The sequence below is a fragment of the Lycorma delicatula genome, chromosome 7 (genome assembly GCF_047948215.1).
Source record: "Lycorma delicatula isolate Av1 chromosome 7, ASM4794821v1, whole genome shotgun sequence".
NCBI classification, from domain to species: domain Eukaryota; kingdom Metazoa; phylum Arthropoda; class Insecta; order Hemiptera; family Fulgoridae; genus Lycorma; species Lycorma delicatula.
Genome location: NC_134461.1, coordinates 58,849,835 through 58,876,054, shown reverse-complemented (window position 1 = coordinate 58,876,054; position 26,220 = coordinate 58,849,835). Strand labels below are relative to the sequence as shown.

The 26,220-nt window shown below is 27.7% G+C and overlaps 1 protein-coding gene across 1 annotated transcript in view; it reads right to left on the bottom strand.

Annotated features, from left to right (window-relative positions):
• The window catches only part of PsGEF (Protostome-specific GEF), a 239,421-nt gene that overhangs the window by 115,772 nt on the left and 97,429 nt on the right, over positions 1-26,220 (bottom strand). Inside the window, exons 10-13 of the mRNA XM_075371997.1 lie at positions 9,850-9,952; positions 6,056-6,136; positions 5,662-5,712; positions 2,321-2,501 (exon numbers count right to left, since the gene is read on the bottom strand). Coding sequence (XP_075228112.1) covers positions 2,321-2,501; positions 5,662-5,712; positions 6,056-6,136; positions 9,850-9,952 — 416 coding nt within the window. The remainder of the gene's footprint in view (positions 1-2,320; positions 2,502-5,661; positions 5,713-6,055; positions 6,137-9,849; positions 9,953-26,220) is intronic.

Here is a 26,220-nt window from a genome sequence, read left to right as displayed (position 1 = left end):
ATATTATTATCATTTTGTTTAATTACAGACTACTATTTTTAAAATATTTAGCGTACTTATAAATATTTCTTACTGTATGCAGTACAAAAATGAATAGTTTATACTTGTATTAAAAGGTTATTATTACACTCCATCATGTGAGTCATAAATTAAATGACCAAAAAAACAAACACGAACAAAAAAAAAATAAAAAGAATAATGAACAAAAAACTTCATAAGAAAATGGATGATAAGGTGGATATATCATAAAATGATATTTAGGCTGAGCCAATTTTTTATTTGGGTGGGCGGAGAGTAGGAGGAATTTTTTGGTGGAAAGTGAGAGAAAACTTGGAGCAAATTTAATATATGCATTGTTTATGAAGGGAATAACAAGCTCGGTAGTGAAACTTGTGAAATAGTTAATAATGTGTACAATTTTATGAAGAAAGAAGCTATAAAGTTAGGAAAATTAGAATATTACAAACATTTAATACACATTCAAAAATGTGAAGAAAGAACTGCTGCAGCTGCAGCTTGTGGGATTTCAAAATTAAATGATCAAAAACTCCAAAAAGAAAAGCAGAATCTTCTTAAATCAAAATCACAGTCATGCACATTCAGCACACTAAAAAACTATAAACAATGTTCAAAACCAGTTAGTGAATTAGACAGATATGATCAAGCCGTTGTAGGATGAACTATTAACAAGTTTCACGCAAAACATAAGGATCCACATTAAATAAATTACATGAAGAATTTCAAGAGTATTCAATTTAAAGGTTCTAAAATTACACTAGGAGCTATCCTGAAAGAGTTAGGGTATAAGTGGTGTAAAACTGAAAATAAAAGGAAACTTTTGATTCAGAAAGAAGACATCAGGTGGAAGAGGTAGAATATTTAAGAAAATGACTGACTGCAAAAAAGAAAATTGTTCGCTTCTTTATTCGGACACATTGTATATTTTAACATCTCATTTGATGAAAAACTCGTGCTCAGATGACAGTGCTGCAGTAGTAAAAGTGCTGATTAATATAGGTGATCAGTTAATCATAATCCACGCTGGAGGAAAAATGGGGTTCATTCCTAATGCGATGTTATCTTGGAAAACGACCCAAAAAGTGGTGATTATCACAGACAGCATCAACAACAATTTCATGAAGTCGGCATCTGAAAAATTAATTTTGGTCTTTCTTGCTCAGTCAGTGTTAATGATAATGCACCATATCACAGTTCACTTTAGCCTCCGAATTCAAATGATAAGAAAGTGGCAAGATTACTTGGTTAGAAAAGAACAATATTCTATTTAATACAGCAATGTTAAAACCACAATTTTAGGACATAATTAAATCACAATGTCATAATGAAATTCAAAAATAAAGTACCATTTTGATGAAATATTAAAAAAGCATAGGAATCAGGTTCTCCGATTTCCACCTTACCATCTCTATTTAAATCTGATTGAGATGGAATGGTCAGCTCTGAAAAGATGTGTTGATAGTAATAACACAACATTTTTAATCTCAGATATTAATATTATAGGAAAAAATTAATGAAATGAATAAAGATGATTAGAATATTGCAAACATGTAATAAAGCTGAAACTGAGTATAAGAATATGGAACCGCTAATTGATGAAATGTTTGTTAAATTTATCATGCATCTAAACCTAAACAGTGATAGTGAAAAGTGACTGTTTCGATGAAGAGAGAGAAAATGGTGAACTTGCACAGGGACTAGATGTATAATGCAAATTTCAAGTAAGTGATGATAATAATAATAGTACAATCAACAATGAAAAAAAAAATAATTTGAAAACTCTAAATATTGTATAAGTAGGAATTGTATAATAATAACTGTACATATATTCGGTGTAATTACAGATATAACATACATTCAAGCACTAGTAAAAATCAGTTTAGTTTAGAAATACGTCTACGTTAAAATTCTTGTTTTTTCAATCTTTTATTGAATTAATAACACTAGTTACGCAATAATAAATTATAACTAATAAAACATGAAAATGGTAATAAATTAAAGTTGCATAAATAAAAGTACAATGATTATTATTGTTGCCCTAATAGATGGATGTAAATGTTTTCAGGTATGGTAGTAATGTACTCTCAACCTTCTCCAACACAAGCTTTTATTTTTATTGTACACACTAAACTTATCTTTTGATTTTTAAGTAAATGTGTTTAATTTTGTATGAAATATTTATTTTGGGATAAAATGAGTGAAAATACAAAACCATTTTTAATGAATTTAATATGATGACATGCCTGTTCAATTTGTTCTTTAGGTACAGTAAATAATTTCAATTTAATATTAATATGAGTACCTTGGAGGATGAGTCCATGCTATAGAGAAACCAAAACTTGTACCAGGGTGTCTAGATAATTTTCTTGTAGTAGTAAAGGGTGTTCTCCCTCCTTTTCCAACAGATGCCGCTCCCTTACCAGGACCACTTTCTCCTGGTGGATCCAACTCCAAGTGCTTAAGGAATATATTATCTTCATTGGCTGAAACAAATGAATAATTGTCCCTTATTTATTTATAAATTGTAATAGTTTTCAGAGAAAATTGTAATAATTTAAAACAAAACCAGATATGAGTACATTTTAACTTTTACATGTAAAATCCATAACTTAATAATTAAAATCAAAGTGGTAGTGGTAATAAGAATAAAGGTGGTACCGCAAATTGTTTTCAAAGATAAAATAGAAAAAAAAACATTCAAGTATTTTGAAATTGAGTGATTAATATTTAATAACAATTAAAAAATTAAAATCAGTTCCAATGTTAACTAAATAAGAAAATCATTTAATAATTACGCTCGGCTCAAAGGCAAACTAATTTGGGGATTCATACATGCAAAAACACAACTCAAGGTACGGGTACTGAGCTTTAATGGGAAATAAATTATGTAAAACAGATTACATACTCAAATGACGAGTCAAATTACTTCCAACCTCTGCTTGCACTCACTGAATAATTTAGTTACTATTTACAACCAGATGTAAAATTAATGTGCATATGAAGTAGAGTACATAATTCTTACTTTTATACAGCTCAATGTTGTTTCATTTCTATAGTGTGTATAAATTGTTAACAATTCCCTGGTTAAAATTTTCCATTACTCCATATTGACATTCATCACTGCAATAAATACAGTACACATTTTAGGGCCACTTTGTACCATACTATGTAAGCAAAAATTAATTTCTTTTTTTCTGATTCCTACACACTGTAACATATCATATTTTGCTTTTTAGTCTTCATCAACATAATTTCAACCATTTTTTTTTTTTTTTGTTATTGTACTAGTAATTATACTAACAGCTTCTTAAGTACTCATAAGAAAAATAATCTGTCATAACCTTTTTTTAAAAATAAATTATACAGTTAAGACATGAACAGAAAATCAGTCATTTAAAATGAATTTCAAATAATTTTAGGAGATAAAGTTAGTTTATTTTGTTGCCTAGGACTTAACCATTGGCTTTTAAGTCAACCTACTCTTTACAAGATTGAATTATAGGTTACTTTCAACATTTTGTACTCTCCTTTCCATCTTATTACAGAAAAACAAGAATAGCCAACAGAAAATTTCCTATTTTATAGATATGTAATAAAATTATGTATCTAAATTAATATAGCTGGATGAATTATTTTTATCAGCTGATCATAGTTTTCTGAATATGATATTACCTCAATGAATGGGCTGAAATTAATTTCACTTTTATTTTACTAACTTAAATACTGTCTTGTTCTGAATGATTCTTTATTCTTTGCAAGTAAGAGATTAAGAAAGATGTAAAATTGTTTTGAATAAATAGTATTATTTTAAGTTAATATTCAAATTAACAAAATATTATATTTCTATTTTAGAACACACTTTTAATTTTTATATTTCCCATTACATTTTAGAAGCTAACCTAACATACTAAGTTGTTATAATAATATCTGTTTGCTAAAACATTTCTGTTACTTTGCATTCAATGTAATAAAACTATCTTTTTATAAAAAAAACCGTTGTAGTGTAATGTAAATTTCTTATTCATTATTAGATGATACTAATAAGTACTAAATCACAAAAACATGTAAAACAATTTATATTAAAAACTTATTTAAAATGTTATTCATACGTTTATTACAATTAACTTATTTACTGTAATAAATAAATTGCTAATAACTAGATGAAACATATTAAGTACGAGAGGTTATCTCTAAAGTAAAGACCGTTTCATTGTAGAAAGATTTATTCTCAAAACTTTATAAACATTTTTTTATTTCTCTTAAACTATATACCTTTTCTACTTCTCTTTATAATCGCCACATGAATGAAGATATTTATTGCAGTGACACATCAGTTTCAATATATATTCGTCGTATTCTTCTGCCGCCAGTCCACTTAGCCACTGATTAACAGCATTTTTAAGGACATCGTCACCCGGGAATTGCTTACCGCTCAAATTTTTTTTCAATTTCCTAAACAAATCGTAATCAGAGGCTAAGTCCGAACTATATGGTGGGTGATCGTAAATTTCCCATTAAAATGTTCTCAGTAAATCACGTGTCGGACCCGTAACATGTAGACGTGCATTATCGTGCTGCAGGACGACGCAGCCGACCACGTCGCTGATTTTGAATGGTGAACCGTAACTTACGTACAGTTTCGCAGTAGGTTTCTGCATTTATAGTCGTTCCACGTCGTATGAAATCAATCAGCAGGTTGACAAACCGATCCCAAAAGACTGTGGCCATCAGTTTGCGTCCAAATGGTTGTGGCTTGACCTTTGTTGGTCTGGTTGGTGATAGAGGATGACGCCATTCACTTGACTGCTGTTTTCTCTCTGGCGGGTAATAAGAAATCCATGTTTCATTGCCGGTAACAACTGAATTAAAGAACTCATCACCTTTTTCCGTGTAGCATATCAAAAATTTCAAAGCAGATCCCATTCAGATTTTTTTGTGCGTTAAGACGTGTCGGATTTTTCCGTTAAGACGTGGGGGACTCAATGTGCACAAACCTTTCTGAAGCCTAAATGGTCATTAACAATCCGACAGCTCTTGATACATATGGAAAAAGAAGGGGTCAGGTGGGAAATCGTTGACCGACGATCTTTTCTGATTTCATCATCGATGGGTTTTAACACGTCCTCGGTGATCGACACTGGTTCGCCCACCTTAAGGAATAAATTTCCCAGCACAGCAGTCTTTACTTTAGAGATATCCCTCGAACATTGAGTAATCTTTGATACACATGTAACTTATTTTTTACAGTTAAAAGTAAGTGACTTATAAACAACAGAATTCTCTGGAATATTTATCACTTATTTCTACCAACAAACAAAGTGGATAGCTGTTATACTAAATGTATAACACAGAAATTATTATATATACTAGCAGAACATACATTTTGCTGAACTGACTTGCTAGATTATTTTTACTACAAAATATGAGCCAATACTTAACATCATTAAGGTATTAAATAGAAAATACAAATATGAAATGATTACATGAATGAGATTTAAGGATTACTTTATTATTAGTGAATATATATTTGGAAGAAAAAGAACTTGTGTTAAATATATTAGTAAATCATACAAATAAAATTCTGAAAATTATGATACTAAAACTATTTAAATTTAATGATACTTAAATAATGTATAAACTCACTTGTTTTATCAACAGACTTCTTAGATGAACCTTGTCTTTTCCTTTCTGACACTGAAATAATTTAACATGTACAATAATTAAAATGTGTATGTGAAAATTTAACTGCATAATTATTAAATAAATATTTCAATAAAAACATACTTGTCGAAATGCAATATTATATTAATTTCATTAATTCAGCTAGAATAATTATTCATTAGATTTAAAACAAATGTAGGATGAATGTACATTCAAATATTTTTGATAATGTCATAATAAATGCTACAGTGGTTAGTAAATTACCAATTAAACATTTTTTTAAATTTTTAACTGTAAAAAAAAAATATTTAATTTTTTTAAATTTGAATCATTTAAGATTACAATTAATAAGAAAAAAATTCTATTGGTTAATTACCTTGATCAGGAGTGGGTGGTATATCTGATTCTTCTATGCTCACCAATTCTTCAACACTAGAATCTGATTGATTAGCCATCACTAAAAAATATAGTATGAAAGTAACATTACTGATATAATAATAGCAAAAAAACTAACAATATTTTTATAAATATTAATATGAATCGTGTAACTTGCAATTTCAAACAAGTTTTTTTTTACTTCTTTCCTGTACTTCAATGACTAGAATTGTGCAGATAGCTAATAAAAGTGATAAATGTTTTCATATAGGTTTTCTCACTGACTTCTATGGATTTAAATCTAAATAACTAGAGAAGATGATCGTTATTTATTTAGAATAAACTATTGAGAATCTGCATGGAAAATTACAACAAAAACATTTTCAGGTGATAGAGTTTGATTATTAGATATTTCATAATTTCTTGCTGAATTACTTATGGTGTGATTTGCCAGTTTTTTCAGTATTATTTTTAATGCATTATAGATAATTTCTAGATTCTGGTAATTATTAAATAAAGTTTGATTTTAATATTATTTATAAGTTACACATAAAAAACATGAAAACAATAACTCGCATAAGAAAACTAAGTAGCACGTGTATAAATTCGCAAAGGAAAGTAAAAAATTTATGTTATTGAAATGAAAATTATTTTTACACTAACAAAATATTTCAATTATATATTAAACTACATGTTTTTGTTTATTTCTTATAGAGACAAAAATGGCTGCTACCAACTGAGCAAGCTAACTTCAGCTTATTTTATGCACCCTCTTGCAATCCCTTTATTGCTACAGTTTCCACTTCCCCCATCTGCTCATTTCCTCTTTTACATTAAGGGTAGAATATTTTTATCATGCTTACTAGTAAAGAAAAAAAAACTACTGTGTAATACATGAATGAAAATATTCTCTCCAAAGTGATTGTAAATATTATATAAAAATTGACTATAAAAATATCTTTTGATAATTGTAGAGTACTGACATTTTATTCTACCTTGATAAAGAGTCAAAAGTTCTGGAAATGAATGTGGAATTCAGTTTCTAACAATCATAGAGTATTATGTATTAATACAGAAAAATAAAAATAAAGCAGCTTCTAATACTACGTAACTTCCCAGGCCTTACATATTCAAATGTATTAAGTCAAATACTTATATTTAAAGTAAAACAAACAATTAGCGTATTGTAAAAGTAACAGTAAATTTAATACTATTAATTCCAAATTTAATAGTACTGAACTTAGTCTGATGATAAAAAGTTTGGACTAACCCACAGAGTTATATTTAATGTTCCCCTTTTATTTATAGCTTCAATACTCAAAATTTTAATCTCATCAATTTCTTTATTTGAATATTTAAATTAAATTTCTACTTACACCTTGCTGCAATTCAGGTAAACCTAATTTTCAGAACGGTTAATTTGATCCTGATTATAGGAGTAGAATAATTTATAAACTAAAAAATTATTATTTATGAATAATTTTCTGAAAAAGGATTATCTCTGGTAATCAGGCACTTAGCTAGGATTTTTTCAGACGAGCTAAGGGGGCTGATGATGTTGATAAAATAATAATAATAACAAAAATCATTTTATATTGAAGCAGTTTTTTATACTTTACTGCATTTGAAAAATACAAAACATATGGTCAGATTTAATACATCATTTACTAAGTAAATAAGAATCATAATGTTAATATATACTTTTTTTCATAATCCACATTTATGCTCGTTCTTCACACTCACACATTTACACTCCAATAAAAGTTATGAGTTATTAGAAAGCTAGTCGTTAACTTTTCTTTCTCGCCATAATATCTAAAACTTTATCTGGATTAACAGCAATAACTCTATACACTGACAAAGAAACTAATGAACTTAATCTTCCATCCACCGACTTGTTACTCGCAATTGTTTTGACTCTCTTCATTGTGGAGAACGAGCATTCATTAGAACATGTTGTTACAAGAAGATTCGCTAAAACTTGCAAAAGATAATGGATATTAAGCAAATATTCTTTATTGTAATGATCCAATACTTCAATCACTTCTAGATCGTATTTTAAATTTAATGACTTTATCTCCTCACACCAAATAAGATACTCCACTTGGATAACAGATTTAGAATATTTATTATCATAATACATTGCTATGATTTTTAGTTCATCCACTTTTCCAGGATTAGCTGAACCTGGCAAAAGAACTTGAAAACATTTTGAAGATTCTTGGAACACTGTCTAGCTGCCTACACATGTGTTTGGAATGATAGTGGTGCATTTTCGGCTTGCAGGAAATCCTCAGTAATCACTTATTTTTATTAGTATTGCATCAGAGTGAACGCGGCACTCACACGTCAAGTAATGGCACTACTCTTGTAGGGTCGAGTAATGGCAGGTTAAGGTATACAGGAGGGGATTAATGACTAGGTAGATGGTTTATCTCAAATTTTGAGAAAATCTTTTGAGATGTTATACATTATGAAAATGTAAAATGCTAAAAATGGATTTTTTGGACCCAACTTACTAGATTTAACCCCTGAATGATAAAGTCTAATAATTAATCTTGGCGGGAGCTATAGCCCCTTTCATCCCCCCCCCCTCCTGCTTGCTACAGGTGTGTTGGTAATGTATTATGATATACTGAATGCTGTCATTTAATAAATGATATGGACATAAGCACTTATTAAGGAATCTTAAAATATACATTCTTTTTCTTCAAAATTCTTGTTAGAAATTTTACAAGAGCAGTCTGATCAGTCCAAGTTGACAGTAAATCTAGATTATTTAAATATAAATTAATTTTGAACTGAATAAGAAATAAGAAATAAGTCTTTTCAAACAAATTTTAAATTCAATCATTTTTTTTTTAATGTGCTTGAAATTGTGATTATTTTATAAAATTAGATAGTGGTAAATATTTTAGTTTAATTTATTGACACTGTAAGAATTACTTTCATAGAGAAGATATGCTAAATTATTTGATACTCAATAATTTATTCATTAATGTAGACTGCAATTTTCTGTAAGAAAATATCTTATAGAAAAAAACGGTGAGTGTTATTACTGAAGTATAAAACAATAATTTTCTTCTCCTGATTATGTTATAGAAGTTCTATGATATACATAGGAGGTAATAATGTTTCAATTCTACTTAAAATAATTTTACTGGACATTAAAGTAATTTTTTTTTTAAAGTAAAATTTGATACTTAAAAAAATTAAGTAAATTGTAAGGATTTTGATAGCTTACAGGTACAAATTACATGAACCAAGCTTCAGATTAACAGCTGGTTTAATTTAGTTTCAGGTAAATTATTTCAAGGTGAGTATCACTTTTTTTAAATAATAATTAATATACATTGGTAACATAGGAATTCAAATCAAACTAAGATTATTAAATCGTAACTAAATTTGAATCAAAGTTCAGCATCAGTTTTGCATCAGAGGACAACTGTCACAGTAGTTGATTTATGATTACACTGATAAGTTATCTAATCAGGTTTAAGTGAATTTTAATGCACAAAGTTTAAATTATTTTCAAAGTATAATTAATACTAATGTGATGAATTAGTCACACCTAATTAAACAGAATATTTTTATTTGACGTCATTATTATAGATAATATATACAAATAACTTTTTAACATATGTATATTTTTATGTTATATTTTTCAGTAATATTACTTAAAATAAGTAGTCTTTTCATTAAAACTTAATTTTATTAAATAATATTTTTCTAAAAAGGAAGCAATTTCAGAATTATGCAAAAGACAATAAATTGAAATGAAATTGAAAAAACTACCTGTATTAGTTTCATTTCCGTGTTCATTAGATGCAGTATTTGTAGGAACATGTTGTGTACGACCAGAATTTTGGGAAAGTAACCGAAATGAACCACTGATATCCTGTAAACAACAAACAAAATAAAATGTATTATTAAACTAAAAAAAGAAATTTTGTATTAAAAAAGAAATTATTTTAATAATTGGTGTTTAATGCCAGCAACTGTTTTGTTTGATAAATTTTCATTATTACATAAAAAAACAAAATATATATATATATGCAATATCCCATATTTACTTCCTTGTATGAAGTAAAGAAAGTATTGTGATCGTAAAAAATTTTGGTTTTCAGATTTCAACAAAATATCCTTTTTGACTAACTCTGAATCCAATTTGACTAGTTTCGGTGTGATGTTTGTTTGTGTGTACCTTGCATAACTCAAAATCAAATAGCCACAGAATGTTGAAACTTTTGGATTTTTGACTTTTTCTTAACTGCAGTAATCAGCCCTCATTGAGAGCTTTTTAATAATATATATTTTTATTGGTTCCAGAGTTATAGTGAAATAAAATTCTAATTAATGAAATATTTGGATTTTACAAGAGGAAGGCACATTGGTTCGAATGTGATTTCATTTCCTTTTTTTAATTTAATTATATTAATTTATTAATAATTATTATTAACCTCTCTCCAGTTGTAAAATAATCATAATTAATAATAACTCAATAATAAAAAAAATAAGGAAAAAATCATTAGTTATAAAAATGTGTATATGTAATTTAATAGGCATACAAGGAAGTCATACGGTGTCCACACCAGATTTGGTGAAACATCTGATTATATAATATTAATTGAAAATTATAATTTACGATCGTATTAAAATTTTATGTACTTTTCATTTAAAAAAAATGTATTATGTAATTAAATAGGCATATAAGGAAGTCATGTGGTGTAAACATCAGATATTTATGTTACGTGTTGATAAACCCGTGTTGTGAAATACTGCATTCACTTTTATGTAAAATGTCCTAATTTTTAAGCTGAATCTAAATTCTTCTATTATGAATGTTTCAAACATAGTAAAAATACTATTTAAAAAATAACATTTTAAACAAAATTATTTTCAAATTTAGAGCAGTTTTTGTTATTAAATATGTTGTCCTGATATTTTCAGTCGAATCAAGTTCTGAATGCTAATAGCAGTAGTCAGACATATATCTACAATAATAAATTAGCTTGACAGTTGTGGTAGATAACACTGAACAACAGCACCATTCTGTTACTAAGTAATATATAAACCTAATTAATCTGGTTGAAGTATTTCAATTTCATATTTTGTCATACAATCACTTAATACTACTTAATACTTACGTAGTAAAGTATCAGAAGTTAATAGGATAATTACACATGGAAGTATTGTTCAACCACTAATGATGATATGCTGTAGCAGTGAAAGCACTTATATGTTTCATTTTTTAATATTGTTATTATATGTTGTATTACATTTCATTGAAACCAAGAAATTATGACCAAATTTGATAAAATTTACTGAAATATTTTCACTTCAATCTAGTCATTAGTAGGAAATATATGATCGTAGTTAAAAAATGGGACTTTAATTTCAAAAATATTTACTATTACACATATAATTTTATTTATATTCAATACTTAATGAAACTGCATCCCTCTCTTTTTTTATAATCATCCCTTTAAGTTGTATTAAAAATCATCCTTTGTTACTAACAACTCATCAGGGGAAAAACCCTCTAACAACCCTCAAATCAATACCGTTCACTTTATAAAAAAAAGCATTACACTTACCATTAGGGTAGTCAAATGACTCTTTTTTAGAATCTCTCTATAAATTGATTAGGCATGTTAACAAAATATAAAAAAGGACTATGCTAAACAATTACTGAAATAAAATAGTGAAGATAAATTCAAAACCTGTTTACAAAATGTTTTCTAAAGAAATATTGAACAATTAGATGAATTATCAATTGCTAAACAGTCAACATCAGAAAATATTAAAACTAAACATAAACATAAAAGGAAAACCTAAATAAATAAATAAATAACACTTAAAATAATAATAAAAAAACAACATTACTTATAAAATAATAAAAAAGAAAAACTTTCTATCTGTATTTATAAAATTTAACAAGAAAACTGAAAAAAAAAATTATTAAAGATATTAGAATCTATATCATGAATATTAGAATATTATATCATGAATTAGAATGGACATAAAAACTGAAGGAAAAACTAGATTACAAAATAGTTTACAAATTATGCAAAATAGATAAGTATTCAATTGTTTTTGTGTCTAGGGTTATTATTACTGTTTTACTTATTCATTATTTTGCGCTTTTTTTATGATTGAATTTGTGTTTATAGTTTTTAAAAACTACTGATATTGACTGTTTATGACTAATTTTTTTATATGTAACTTTATTTTTTTCTCTTTACTGTCTTATGAGATAAAATGGTTTAAAATATTAAAGGGTTCAAAGAGAGAAGTGACTTAGTTCATAGGGCATGATTTTTCCGTGGACTGAATTTGATATATAGAGTTCTGATAACATGTCCAATTTACTCAGTTAATATAAACATATATTTGTATGGATTAATTCCATCCTTTGACCAAGTTTAAATTTCCACAAATATAAGTTTAAAAAAAACAATTGAACAAACCTTTACGACTTACATAATTACTTATCAAAACAATTAAAAATTAACAGAAATTACAGTAAATCAAATATCAGTGTTAATTCACTAAGAGTATGGTCTTGCTATTAGGATAAGATTAAAAATGCTTCAACATCTAAAAATTAGAAAAACTATAGAAAACTCTTATTCAATTTTATTTAACTGCTATTACCTCCTAAAGGAAATCAATGACAAAATCACTGAGAAATTATACAATCAGATAAACAAACCAGATTCAAATAATATTAGAATATACAACTTGTGATACGATCAGTAAATCTACAATTCAAATTGAGGTATCTTAAATAACTGAGGAATGTTACATTAACTATCTTAAATGTTGATTACTTGTACCTGATCTGAATTACATAAAACATTCAAAAATATTAATTGACAGCATCAGCTGTACTCACCATATGCATTACATTTAAAATGCTTCCAAGAACTTAAATTCAAAGACAATGAAATTTCTTATGAATTTGCTTTCTAATTACAAAACAAAAACTACTAACATTTAATACGATTTAGATTAATTTATGTATTCTAGTTGAATCCTTTTATTTTTAATTACACGCGCACAAGCACATACACAAAAACATTTTTAAATTGAATTATAATTCTCCACAGGACAAATGTCCTGTGGAGAATTTGTCCACAGACAATATTCCTTTACTGAATATTGTCTGTAATGTAGTAGACTAAGAAATTTCTCAAAAATATTTAAGGTCGAGCTAATTAATATCGATTGAATGTCATTAATACCATTATAAGTGATTAATTACATTAATTTTACCAATAGTATTCCAAATTAGAAAGGATGTACCTGTTTTGTTGGCTAATTTAAAAAAAATCCTCCTATAAATTTACAAAGATTATGAATATTTGTTTATAATTTACTAGCAGATCCGGCAATGCTTCGCCATTACTAGATTTGAGTGTGTATATAGATTAAATGAAACAATTGAAAGTTTGATAAAATGTTAAAAAACTGAACATTTCAGAACTTCACAAAATTTAACATCTCTTTATAAAAGTCAAAATGTAAATAAATCCAATCATCAAAACAGCAATATCTATTGGATTTAATTCAAACTATTCTCTAAACACATTAGTCGGTTCAAAATATCCTTAACTTTCTTTGTATTGGTCAGATCGAGAATTTCAATAGCTTTAAACCTATTCCGGACAAAGCGGACCATTTTGCAAAAACCACGCGTAACTCGGTTCAGTAGTATTTTAGTCTATAGCGGACACACATATAAGCATTGCCTTTTATATATAGAAGAAGAAAGTTTGTGTATATTTGTTTGTTTCGTAAATATCTTAAACCCGGGTTTGAGATATTTAGACAAATTATATTTATGGACCGATTTGGCTCATATTCAGAATATATATTAGTTACGTGAAAGGAAAAGTTTTGCAAAAACTATACCCGTTAGGTGGCGCCGGTGTCGAGAATATGTATAAAAGGCAATGCTTATATGTGTGTCCGCTAGAGACTAAAAGACTACTGGACCGAGTTACGCGCGGTTTTTGCAAAATGGTCCGCGTTGTCCGAAGTAGGTTTAAAGCTATTGAAATTCTCGATCTGACCAGTACAAAGAAAGTTAAGGATCAGTCAAATAGGCACGGTAAATCCCAGTTTCCATCTCGTAACCGTAAATTTTTACGTTATCATTATCTATTATTATATAAAATATACGAGTATACTGCATACCTAAGAAGATGTTTTAAAATAAAATATCGATGCGTTTTGTATTAGAGACTAACCAATAAAATTTATATTTATTACAAGTTTTAGATGCTAATACGTTTTGCTTTTAACCAAAACTGTTAACGTTCAATGAATTAGCAAAAAAAATGGTAATAAGTGTGCAGTAAAACTTACCAATATCATCAAGCAAAGTAACAAATGAACACCAAACAAAAATTTCTGTCACACGTTTTTACGTACGAACTATATTTATTAACCTAAAAAATCATTCTAATATATTTTTTCTTCATTCTTACAGAATATCTCAAAATTTAATTGCGCATACAAACTAATTTGCCTGAAAATAATAGTTTATTTTTGTTTAATAATCTTATACCTGTAATCATCAAAGCAGTTTCGTTGTTTATTCAAGTACTCTACAAATTCATCAATTGCATTATTAGTCTCACTAAACGCCGTTAATTTTTTTTAAATATTCTTTGGCTGACGTCAATTATTGATGCGACTGGGAGTAGATTCACCTTCATTTTCAGTTTCGGCTTCGCCCATCACTGCACGACTATGTAACAATGTCTTCATCAGTCGGAATTTCTGTAGTATGTATGTCGTCATCAGCTGTTGCGTAGTCATCTATTGAGTATTCTTTAAAGGTTGATTTTTTGTCGAGTTTGAATCCATTGTGAGAGTGTATATCGTCTTCATCATTATAATCTTCTGTCGAAATATGGCGCGGAATGAAACCGGATTTTTTAAAACTGTTTCGAATTGTAGCTTGTGATACGTTAAACCAAGCTCGCTTCATAAATCTAATAGCGTCTAAAACCATCATTTGAAATTCTTTTTTTTCGTTCATGTTCTCAATAATTTTTAAAAGTATTAACCGCCTGCAATGAACTTTAAAACTGCGAATAACCCCCTGATCCATCGGCTGCAATTTTGCTGCGGTATTAGGCGGTAAAAACACAAAATTTATATTTTTTAAGTTATATAGTGACGGATGAGCGGGGCAGTTATCAAGCAATAATAAAGTTCTTCTGTTATTTTTTTTTGCAATTTCAAATCCCATTTATGAATTTGTTGTTCGAAAATCATTGAAGTCATCCATGTTTTAGAATCAGAGACGTAATTGACGGGAAGGTTTTTTACATTCTTAAAACATCTTGGAATTTTTTATTTACCTATAACTAAAAGTTTCTGTTTTTTTGTCTCAGTCGAATTTGAGCATAACAAAATCGTTAGCCTGACCTTTGTTTCCATCAAAACATTTTTCACCTTTAATTTTAAACGTTTTGTCGGAGGTTTATTTATAAAACAAGCCGGTTTCATTTTTGAATTACAGTGTTTAAAAAAATGAAATTGCTCGTAATAACAAAGTTCATGATGCGTCGATACCGGGCTAAAAGTAAGATAATTTATCACCAATGAGATAGAAAACCAAACAAATCCCGGAATTTTGTTGTTCGTTACAAATAAGTGATCGTTGCAAGAAAGCTCGTTGTTCGTGGGTTCAACTGTATTTCGTAAATTGTAAGTGTATGTGCAAGTAATGTTTATTAAATTATATGATAACTAATAAATCATTAAAAAAATAGATTTTCACCTAAATATGAGGATATTTAGAAAAAATGAAAAAAAAAGCTGGCAAAGTACTGTATGACTTTCCTGGCTACACTGGTCAAGTCATAATTATTAAAATAAGATTTAAGCACCAAAATTTTTAAATCTGGAATAATTTTTTATTTATTTTAGGGGCTTTGTTACTGTGACGAAAATCAAGGAAAATTTCTACAGTAATTTCTAACAAATAATTTATTTAAAAGATGATTCTTTAAAAATATTGAAATAATAAAGCATAACTTGAAATGAAAAAAATTGCTTCTCATTTTGTGTTCGGAATAAAATATAGATACCAACGCTAGTTTAATTTTAATAACCCTTTAAGTGATGAAGAAAAACTATTTTTTTTTTTTAATAATATAAATTAAAACGGAAACAAAGTGGAACTAGTGGGAAAATTTAAATACCTAGGAGATACCATAGTACATAATATCAATGAGAAAAATTACGATGAATAATAATTCAATAATAACAAAAAAAAAGAAAAAATATCAGAATCTTTTAATGAAATAAAATTTTGTGTACTTTTTATTTTTAAAAATGTGTAAATGTAATTTAATAGGCGTACAAGGAAGTCATATGGTGTCCACATCAGATTTTTTAAATAACTCAAGAGCAAACCTTATTCTACAATAAAAATATATAGATTAAAAAAATAAACTAGTTCTTTAAATATACTTGTGATCAAAGATGAGTGTTTAGTTAAGTGATCAAAGATAATTAGACAATAAACACCAAACATTGATGTTCAGGTCAAATAAGAGTTTTTTATTTGACAAAACCATATTAAAAAAATTCAATGTGTTTTACTTTCTTTTTTTCTGTTTCTCTGTTATTTTTTTCGATATTTATCGTCAAAATGTGAATTGACAATAATATTTTACCTTTGCCATCATTTTTATTGAAACGCATTTAAACCTCTCTATTCATTTCATAACAATTATTTTTCACTACACATTAATTAATAAAGATATAATAAGTTATATTTATCTCTAAACGTTAACAATTATTTTTTCCGGTAAAGAAAAAAATACAGTATATATTTAAAATAGTAAGTCTTTTTAAAAAACATCATCGTCTACATTTGTATTATTAATTTATTTCTTTTATTTCCTAATCCTTTGTTACAAATTTCTATTGTTAATTTCTACAACTTTATTCTTCTTTTGTATCAGTTTTTAATTCATAATATAACTTTTGCGTGTGTGTTGTAACAAACAGACAAGCTCAAAAAAGCAATTTTTAACGAAACTTGTCATGTAATTTAAGTTGTCTATATATCTACTACGTTATTCAACATTTTAACTTCTTCCTCTGTCTTCTTTACTTTTTATTGTTTTCCTTTATTATTGTCGAACAATAAAGAACTTCTTTTTTAAAAAAAATATTAACTGAATATTATTTTCAAATGTTTTATGTTATATATATTCAACAGTGTTTTTCATTTATAAAAAAATATATAAAGAAAAAAAAACGGGAATTTCATTTTATAGATATAAAATAATCAATGAAATGACATTCCTTATTTGAAAATTGAGCGTAAACAAACAATAAATCTATGAAGCATTTCTGTACTTCCTAAATCAACATGTTCCTCAGTTTTGAGAACCATAATTCTTGTTAAAATAAAATTGTACAGCAATTGAAAACACCGGTAAAAATCACCAATCTATTATACGTAAAATGTATAAATAAAACTATATATTTTTCGGTACTAGGTTTTAATGTTGGATAACGTGAAAAACGAACTTTTCTTACAGCAGTTTTCCCGAATAGTCAAACTTAGGGGTTCTTCAAAATGAATATAAAAATTATTACTGAAGTTTATCTGATAACTTTTTATATTGATTTTATCAACCTCTGTCTCGATAAAATTATTTTTAAAATGCCCACAAGGATTTTTATAGCTTCGTTTTCCGGGATGTGATGAGGATATTTTTCATTAAGTTTGGTACCGATGAAATTGTTAAAACAATAAAAATTTAATTTTATTATTTTGAAATCAATATAAAGTGATGAAGATAATTTTAAAGGAAAAAATCAATTAAAACGTAATTAAATTGCAATAAAAAACAACAAAAAATTAAAAAAAACCTGGCAGCAAAGTTGTGATAGTTTTCTGACATTCATATTTATTCTTATATAGTGAAAAAATAATAATACAAGAAAAAAGTTTTAAAAATTCAAAAAATCGATATTTTAATCGATAATAAAAAATAAAAAAATGGCTAAATGATATTATACAATAAATAATAATTATAAAAAAAAAATAAAATGGAACAAAGACCATGGAATGTGATGCATGTCTATAGAATTATAAGATTTCTCCTGTCCCTACCTAAGCTGTATATTATGTTTAATGTATATTGGATCTGAAAGATTTAAGACGATATATCTCGATTTTTGATGATTTTATTGACGGTGCTACATATTTTGTGCAGAAACTCCACCTTATCTGCCCTACAGAAGACGTCATCTAACGTGAAGCATACTTATTCGCATGGAATACCACCAGGATTCCCACTGTCCCTACCTATCTGCTGCACGGCAAAACATATTTTTTCAATTTTCATTTTGTCGATTTTCATCCAGTTTTAGTGTCTAAAACATTTTTTCAACATCTGGTACCACCGCGAAAAGCAGCTGCGTCAATTGCAACACGATTTATTTCAATCGGATTAATAAGAAAAACGTTATACGCGAAAAAACATAAAAAAATATATGCGTCGAATACATAACCTCCTTTTCTGAAGTCGGTTAAAAATATAGTTTTTTTTCGATTTTTGGTGAAGGGAAGAATTTGGTAGGAAATTAAAAAAAAAAATTAAGATAAGTAAGCTCAGTACGCATGTACTAATATAAAGTGGGGTTATGTTTTTGAAAAAATTGACCCCCAAACTTTACCAAAAAATTGTCCCATACATTCGTGTTTCTGTACAAAATTCCATCAAAATCGGTTTATCCAGTCAAAAATTATTATATTAAGCTTCAAACACGCCAACACACGTATATGTACGTACGTATGAACATTACTCCCCAACTTTTAATTTTGGGAGGATCCCTAGGTCATGAAACGTCGTGAAATTCAAAAATATCCATAACCTATTTTTTGACTGATTACCGTATTTTCTTCTAGCAGCTTAGCTATAGAACTATTTTGTCAGGAAAGTTAAAAAACCAAAAAAATATTTTAAAAAATTACACAATATTATTTTAGACATTTTGAAAGTGAAATTTATCTTAAAATAGACTAAACTATTTAAAAATTCCCACTAGAATCAGCCGTCACTTCTAAATCCATGTCCCTTATACTCCTTATATAGGGTAGAACACGATAAAAATATATATTTCGTGACACTAAGGAAACTCCTTCAACCTTCATAGAAATGCCTGCAATATTTTAAATCGTTATATTTCTATAAAAGATTTCTTTCCTTTTTTTCCATAGTCGTATCTTTGTAATTAATATTTATAGAAATTACATAACAACGTAATCAAGAAATTTAAACGAAAAAAATATTTATCAACCGTTAGTTTTAATTCTTTAAGAATCTTTTTTTAATTTTATATGAAATTTTTTAATTAGTAGTTTAATACTTACTCTTCCGGTAATCACTGAAGAATTTACACCGGTTGATCGATATCAGAAAACAACTAAAGTTCATATAATTTGTTGACATTATGTTGTGTGTTATTTGTTTAATAAATATAGATAGTTATAAGTTTTTCATGATTTAACTGCCATTGAAATTGACAGACGAATAGTCAACTTTGCTTCAGATAGTCTACAGAACAGTAATTCTAACTCATCAAGTATAGATTGCATTATCAAAATTTTGTTAGTATAAAGTTATTACATGTTTTGTTCAAATCTATCCAACGATAAATTTAAAAAAAGAATCTTTTTTTCCTTTGTATTATATTAGAAGTAATATTTTTTGCGTTACAAGTACATCGACTTCCAAGGATATTAACCCTCATTACATTGTTTAAAAAAAAGAATAAAATCACCAGCAGGATTATCAGATATATGCGTGTATAGAGCCCTTACACTTTAATAAAACACATAAATAAACGTTAGATAAATCGTTTAAAAAACGTACACATACAGAGTGTAAAGGGCTCGTGACATTTACATAAAAAAACAAAAAATTAACAATAAATAAAAGGTAAAACAAAATACACAAAAAATGTTGGATAATACCTTGTAAATTTGGGAACTGTTGTTTCGGTGTAAAGTGCCTTCGCATAGAGGATTCTCAAATACAACGTATGAGTATGTTGTATACTGATTTTCGTATATCAATCAGTATTCTGATAAATCGTATACTGATTTCATCGAAGGCTAACTATAAACGCGGTAGTAATCCGCTGGCTTGTAGGTAAGGAACTATTTTTTCTTCTTTGCCACTTTATAAATCAGCAGCAATATTATTACTTAGTCAGCACCTCTTTCTGTGGTTTTCATATGTTGTATACTCTTCGAATAGATGCTTAACATTAAGTGGTTTGTCACATACACTGCGCATTAATCCTTCTTCACCGGTTAACAAATATAAATCTGTTATTCTTGTGTGACCAATTCTGAATTTGGTCACTGCTATTTGTTCCCGGCGAGTCAGTTACGCGTCGCTCTTTTATTTTTGGAATAATTTATAGGAACAATTTTAAAAGCATTTAATTTCAAATTTATTCTTGCCCACTCATTACTACCTGTGTTTCTGATAGTGTTAGACAATTTTTAACGTCTGCCACGCAAGTAGGGATTATGTTTATATTCTCACAGATTGTTGCCATTCTGGAAGTTTCATTTGCACTTTCATTTCCAGAGATTGAAGTAATATTATTTTAATTTTTAAGCTATATTATTTGTTACCATGTAATTAATTATTCAGTGCATCTACAAAAAGAATGTATTTACCTAATATATAAACAAATAAAATTAATTGTGGTGATAAAGGTGGCGTTATTATCAAATTTTTATTGCGGAGACAATAAAGTATATTTCGATTTATATTGCGCGTTCGGAAATAACAGAAACTGAGCTTTATAATTTCCTGGTCGATGTTTCCAACAGTGTACAAATTGAACTGTTCCAGTTTATGTAACTTTCCAGACTTTATACGTTAAGCTTTTCCTTTTATACCCGTATATATAAAACCGAATAAATTTTATTTTATTTTTTTAATTGGGAAAAATATCTGATTGATAATACCTAGAATAAAACCTTCAAAATTAATAAAATTATTGTTTATTACTACTACTAAATTATTACTACATAAACAACATACAAATATACTCACTCTTATAATCATACAAACCAAAATATTGACAAAAAAAATACGAGAAAATGTATCATGTAATTACGTCAATTAAAATTTTTCCGAACACATTACCATATGTAGTGCCATATATATTAAGTAAAACAAAAGAACTGTGTAAAAGGTTAAATAGAACATGATCTTGGGATTTATAATATTCTTATTTAAAATGCATCGTGACTTGCGAATTATGCTTTTAAACTATGAAAGAACTTTGCATTATAAAAAGGACTTTACTTTCCTTTGTTCAAAAAGCTTTTATTTAAATATTCGAACAATACAAAATTACTGAATTAATTTTACGTATTCTAGTAGAATAAAACGTTTATTTACGAAAAGAAACGGATATTATTATTTATTGTTGTTATTATTACTATTATTATTAATTACTGAAATTAATAATTAGAATGTTTTTTTTAGTCTATAATATATTTTTACTTTCCTGGAATCATAGCTCTAGAGCTATGCTGCAAGAAGGAAAGTATGGTAATCATTCAAAAAAATTGGGTATGGAATTTTTTCTCCATTTCTCGAAGTTTCTTACCCCAGAGACTCCAAAAAACAAAAATGTGGGGGATAATTTTCGTATGATATATAATTTATTCGTTACCTGTTTATTTATTTATCATTCCCTAATTCTTTATTCACTAACTATGAGCTAAAGATCAATTACAATTATCCGATTTTTTATAATTTGTTTGTAAAAGATGACATTTTTAGGGCGTGCGTATAAAAAATGTCAAGCTTTACAACAATTAAAATTCAAAACTTTCTGAATGAAAAGGTAGAGTTTTATACTATTCTGCCAAAAAGTCGACAAAAATAATATAGCCGATAGTTTTCATTTAATGAATTGGAAATAATATGGTAAATATATTATACCGAGGGCCTACACGTTCAGTAATCCTAAAGCGATATTAACAGGGTTTGACCAACAACCACAGAAACCAAAATAGGGGAAAAGGGATAATTTAAAGGGATGGACAATGAGAAAGAGGGATCTTTACAAGGCGGAATTACAAGCATAATGCACTTTACCCGGATGATAGTGTTAAGTCCCTTGCAGAACATAAGCGCTCATCCTCCTCTCGATCATCAGAGAATTTTTACCAAGGTGAAAGCAACATATTACTGATTTACGATTTTTACAACTAACTAGCTTTAATATATGTTGGAAAAAGTTATTTTCTTCCAGAAATTAAAGAATCAATTGAGAATAAATAGATATAGACTCTTTCAGAAAAAACATCATTCATTCCCGGAATTGTGTGGCGTGTGCAGTATCCAACTAAAGTATAAATCGATTAATTAGACCATACTGGTGTCCGTTTTAATCCCATAACCTTAGTGGATTTAGTCACTCTTATTCTAAAAATCATATTTAAAAATAGTATGATCATAGTAAAAGTCAACAGTAATTCATGCCATAGATAATAAAATAAAGAAAGATAGAAATGAAATGGTCTACTGTTTATACTTTGCCAAGCTTCCTAACATAAGTGATTTCCATCCTTTAAAAAATAACCCTTTTAAAAACAAGCCCGATTAGAATGATCCAGCAGCAAGGGACTCTGTCCAGGTTCTGCGATAAAGTAGGGAGTAATAGACTCCTGCCAACTTTGCATTCCATTCCACTAACATAAGTTTAATGCTATACATAGATATACCATAAATATAAAGCAGTAAGTCTGAATTACAGTTGATGTGATAATTTCAGTCTGCCCATCCTAGTTATGCAAAGAACGTATTTCTCTTTAGAGAAAGCAAAAAAGATTTGTTCAGTCTTTTGGTTGAACCTGGGTGGTTTACAAGCGTCATATCATGAATCAGATAGAAAAGATAATATAAAGTAATAACTGAAGCCTTTTCTGAAGTGAAACAGAACGTTATTTTAAGAGAAACTTTATTTAGTCGTCGAAAAATAATCCTGCACGATAAGAAATTCAATTCAATTCATAATATAATTTTTTAAAGTATACGGATAATCTCGTTCGTTCGCGATGTATCGATCATACTATAAATTTATTCTTTTAAATTATTAGGTGTTAATTATACAACGATAAAAACAAAAAAGAAACAAAAAAATAATGAAAAGCAAAAAAGCATTTATCTGATGGTAAAGTTACAGGGACAAAACGTGCCCGGTGCAAGTTATGTCCTTCATCAAATGACAATAAAACGAACATTATTTGTTCTAAGTGTAGAAAATATTTATGGAAGCAATATGTGACTTACTATTGTCTTAACTGTAAATAGAATTATTTTTGTAAGTTTGCATTATATTTATGTAATGGAAAAATCATTTATAAAAATTTAAATAAAACAGCGACTAATCTCAAAGATCTTCTCATCAATTTATTAAATGTAAATAAAAAGATTCTCATTTACAGAAAAAAATAATACTCTCTGTGAGTTTTAAAATAATATTATTTAAAAAATAATATGAAAAAAACCTGAATCTCCTACATTTCCTTTTAACCTGTTGTAAATGATATTCGCTCAAACAATTTTCATTAACACCTAATGATTTTTTTTTTATTTATTTACAATATTCATACGTTTAATTCCTCATACATTTATAATTTTTAATTATTAATAAAGATTTTTATCACTTCTCATTTTTATCACAATTCTCATTTTTGTTTTACCATGATCTCTCTTGATCAATCTAGGCAAATGACAGTTAAGTTCATTTTTATGTCCATGGGGTCGTATACCTGATGTGCTGTATATAATAAACCAGAATCTCCGTCGTGGCTTTGCCCGGACTATATGGTTATTTAGGTTTCTCGTCGCATTCAGGGAAAATTTTCCGGTTATGACTCGCTTCGCTTGCCCTTCCCGTCTAGCAAGAGCGCTCTGCCCTTTGGACTCTGGCCCTTTGGAGCCAGTTAAATTTATAAAACTATCAGTGTATTGTAATTTCTTTAGAGAAAGGTTTTGGTCTGTATAGGACCCGAAACGTTGAATGATCTAAGAATGTTACCAGTAATTCGTAAGCGTAAAAATGTATTTTGCCCGGTTTTTAGCGTTACCCGACAAACATCACAAGGAGGTGACCGTAATTCGTTTATCATTTTAAAAAAACTTTTTAATTACTTTTACTGCTTTTTTTTAGTAAAGCAACCGGAGGTAGATGCAGCCAGTCACGTCGTACATATAGTAACAGTGGCTGTGTTGCTTCAGCCGCTGCGCCGTACACCGTCGCACCTCTTAAAAATCCAAATTCAAAAAATCCGTTTTTTAGAAAATTGTTTTTAGATATTTATCTGAAGAGATTTGTAAGCCCCAGAGTAGTGAATGAATATCTGTTTTAGTATAGTCGGGAATGAGGAAAATTTACAATCATTGTTAAATTTTTTTTTTACTTCCTTTCTTTCAAGGTCGAATTTCGAAGAATCTAGAAATTGATTATAAGATATTTACATGAATATTACACACATAACAAATCAAGCTGATATCCTCATTTATTACCGAGAAATTAAAAAATAGCAGAGTTTCAAAAAAAAATTCAATATCCATTTTAACCCTTTTTAACTTGGAATTTCAAAAAATTTACAAATTATTTTTTAGATATTCATATGAAATTTACACACAGCAAAGATCAAGTTCATATCTTCATTTTTTACCGAAAAATTAAAAAAAATAATAAATTTCATTTACTCCATTAAATTTCCATAGTTTAAAAAAAAAGATCCGTTTTTAGTGCGCACTTATACCGTAAGAAGAATTTGTATACAAATTTTTATTCAATTTATCTTCAGTAGTTTTTACTGGACGTAGGTGAATCAGTCAGTCACGATAAATTGCTTTATAGGTACAGACTATTATTTATGAGTAATACAAGTAAATACCTAAAATTTTTTTTATAAGTTTTTTTTTATATAATCTACTAATGTTGTAGTAATATTTAATTAAATTCCCCCAAGACATTTCTCAATATTTACAAAATTGACAGTAAAATTGGTATAATTTTACAAAAATTGGTATAAATGTATAATTCATAAAAATGTTTCTTCACAAAAACTGGTACCGTTATTACAGAATTACAGGAATATAAACAAAACTAAAACACATACACATACAAACTATGTTGATCTTTTCTTAAAATGGTCACACAATAATAATAATAATAATTTATAAAGTGTATATATAGGCAAATTACAAATTAAAATAATGAGAATATTAATTTCAATAAATCAAAATATTAAAAAAAAATCAATATAATTTATGTTGTAATATAATCGTAACGTTATTCCAAAAATAATACAGAAAATTTCAAGAATAACAAGTATATCTTGTCAGAATTTACTAGGGAAATTAAGGAGTGAATTTATTTTCCGTTATCTCCTTTTTCGTTGCCGAATATACCTTTAAATATCAGCATAAGATCATCGAAATGGAATGACATCTACAAAAATGACACTTTCACTTTACTCACCATAGAGAATAGCTGTACAATTTATATCATTACTCTTAGAGAAAGCAATCTATTTAGTGCCGCTAGTACTTCAGATTCTTTCCATGTGACCTAGATACATTTAAAATATTGGTACAAAAATTATAAATTAAAAAAAATAAGGTACCTTTTCTGTGTGGAACAATGAATCATATGTATATGATTCATTAGAATCATATTATACTGAATTAAATTCTACTGGATTTATTCAGTAGAGGAAAATAATAAATTAACATTTTATTATTAAATTAAAGAGCGAGTGAAAAGTTCTGGGAAGAACGGTGAGAATGACAAGAGAGGGTGAAAAAGATAGATTCAATAGAATTCTCTTTTCAGTCGATCTATCATGCTTAAATTTTAAGCTTTCTTTGTTTTTTGGAACGATTCAGGCAAACTTCTTTCAGGATCTAAAATGATTTATTTTATACATAAGATGGGGTTATAGGAAATAAAGAAGTTTTATTACATTAATTTATTCTTACTAGAATTTTTTTTATTAGAAGAGAGAGAGAGTTATTCTCTCTAGAATTAAGTTCTTATTCTAGATATTTATTTTGCATTGGTAAAAAG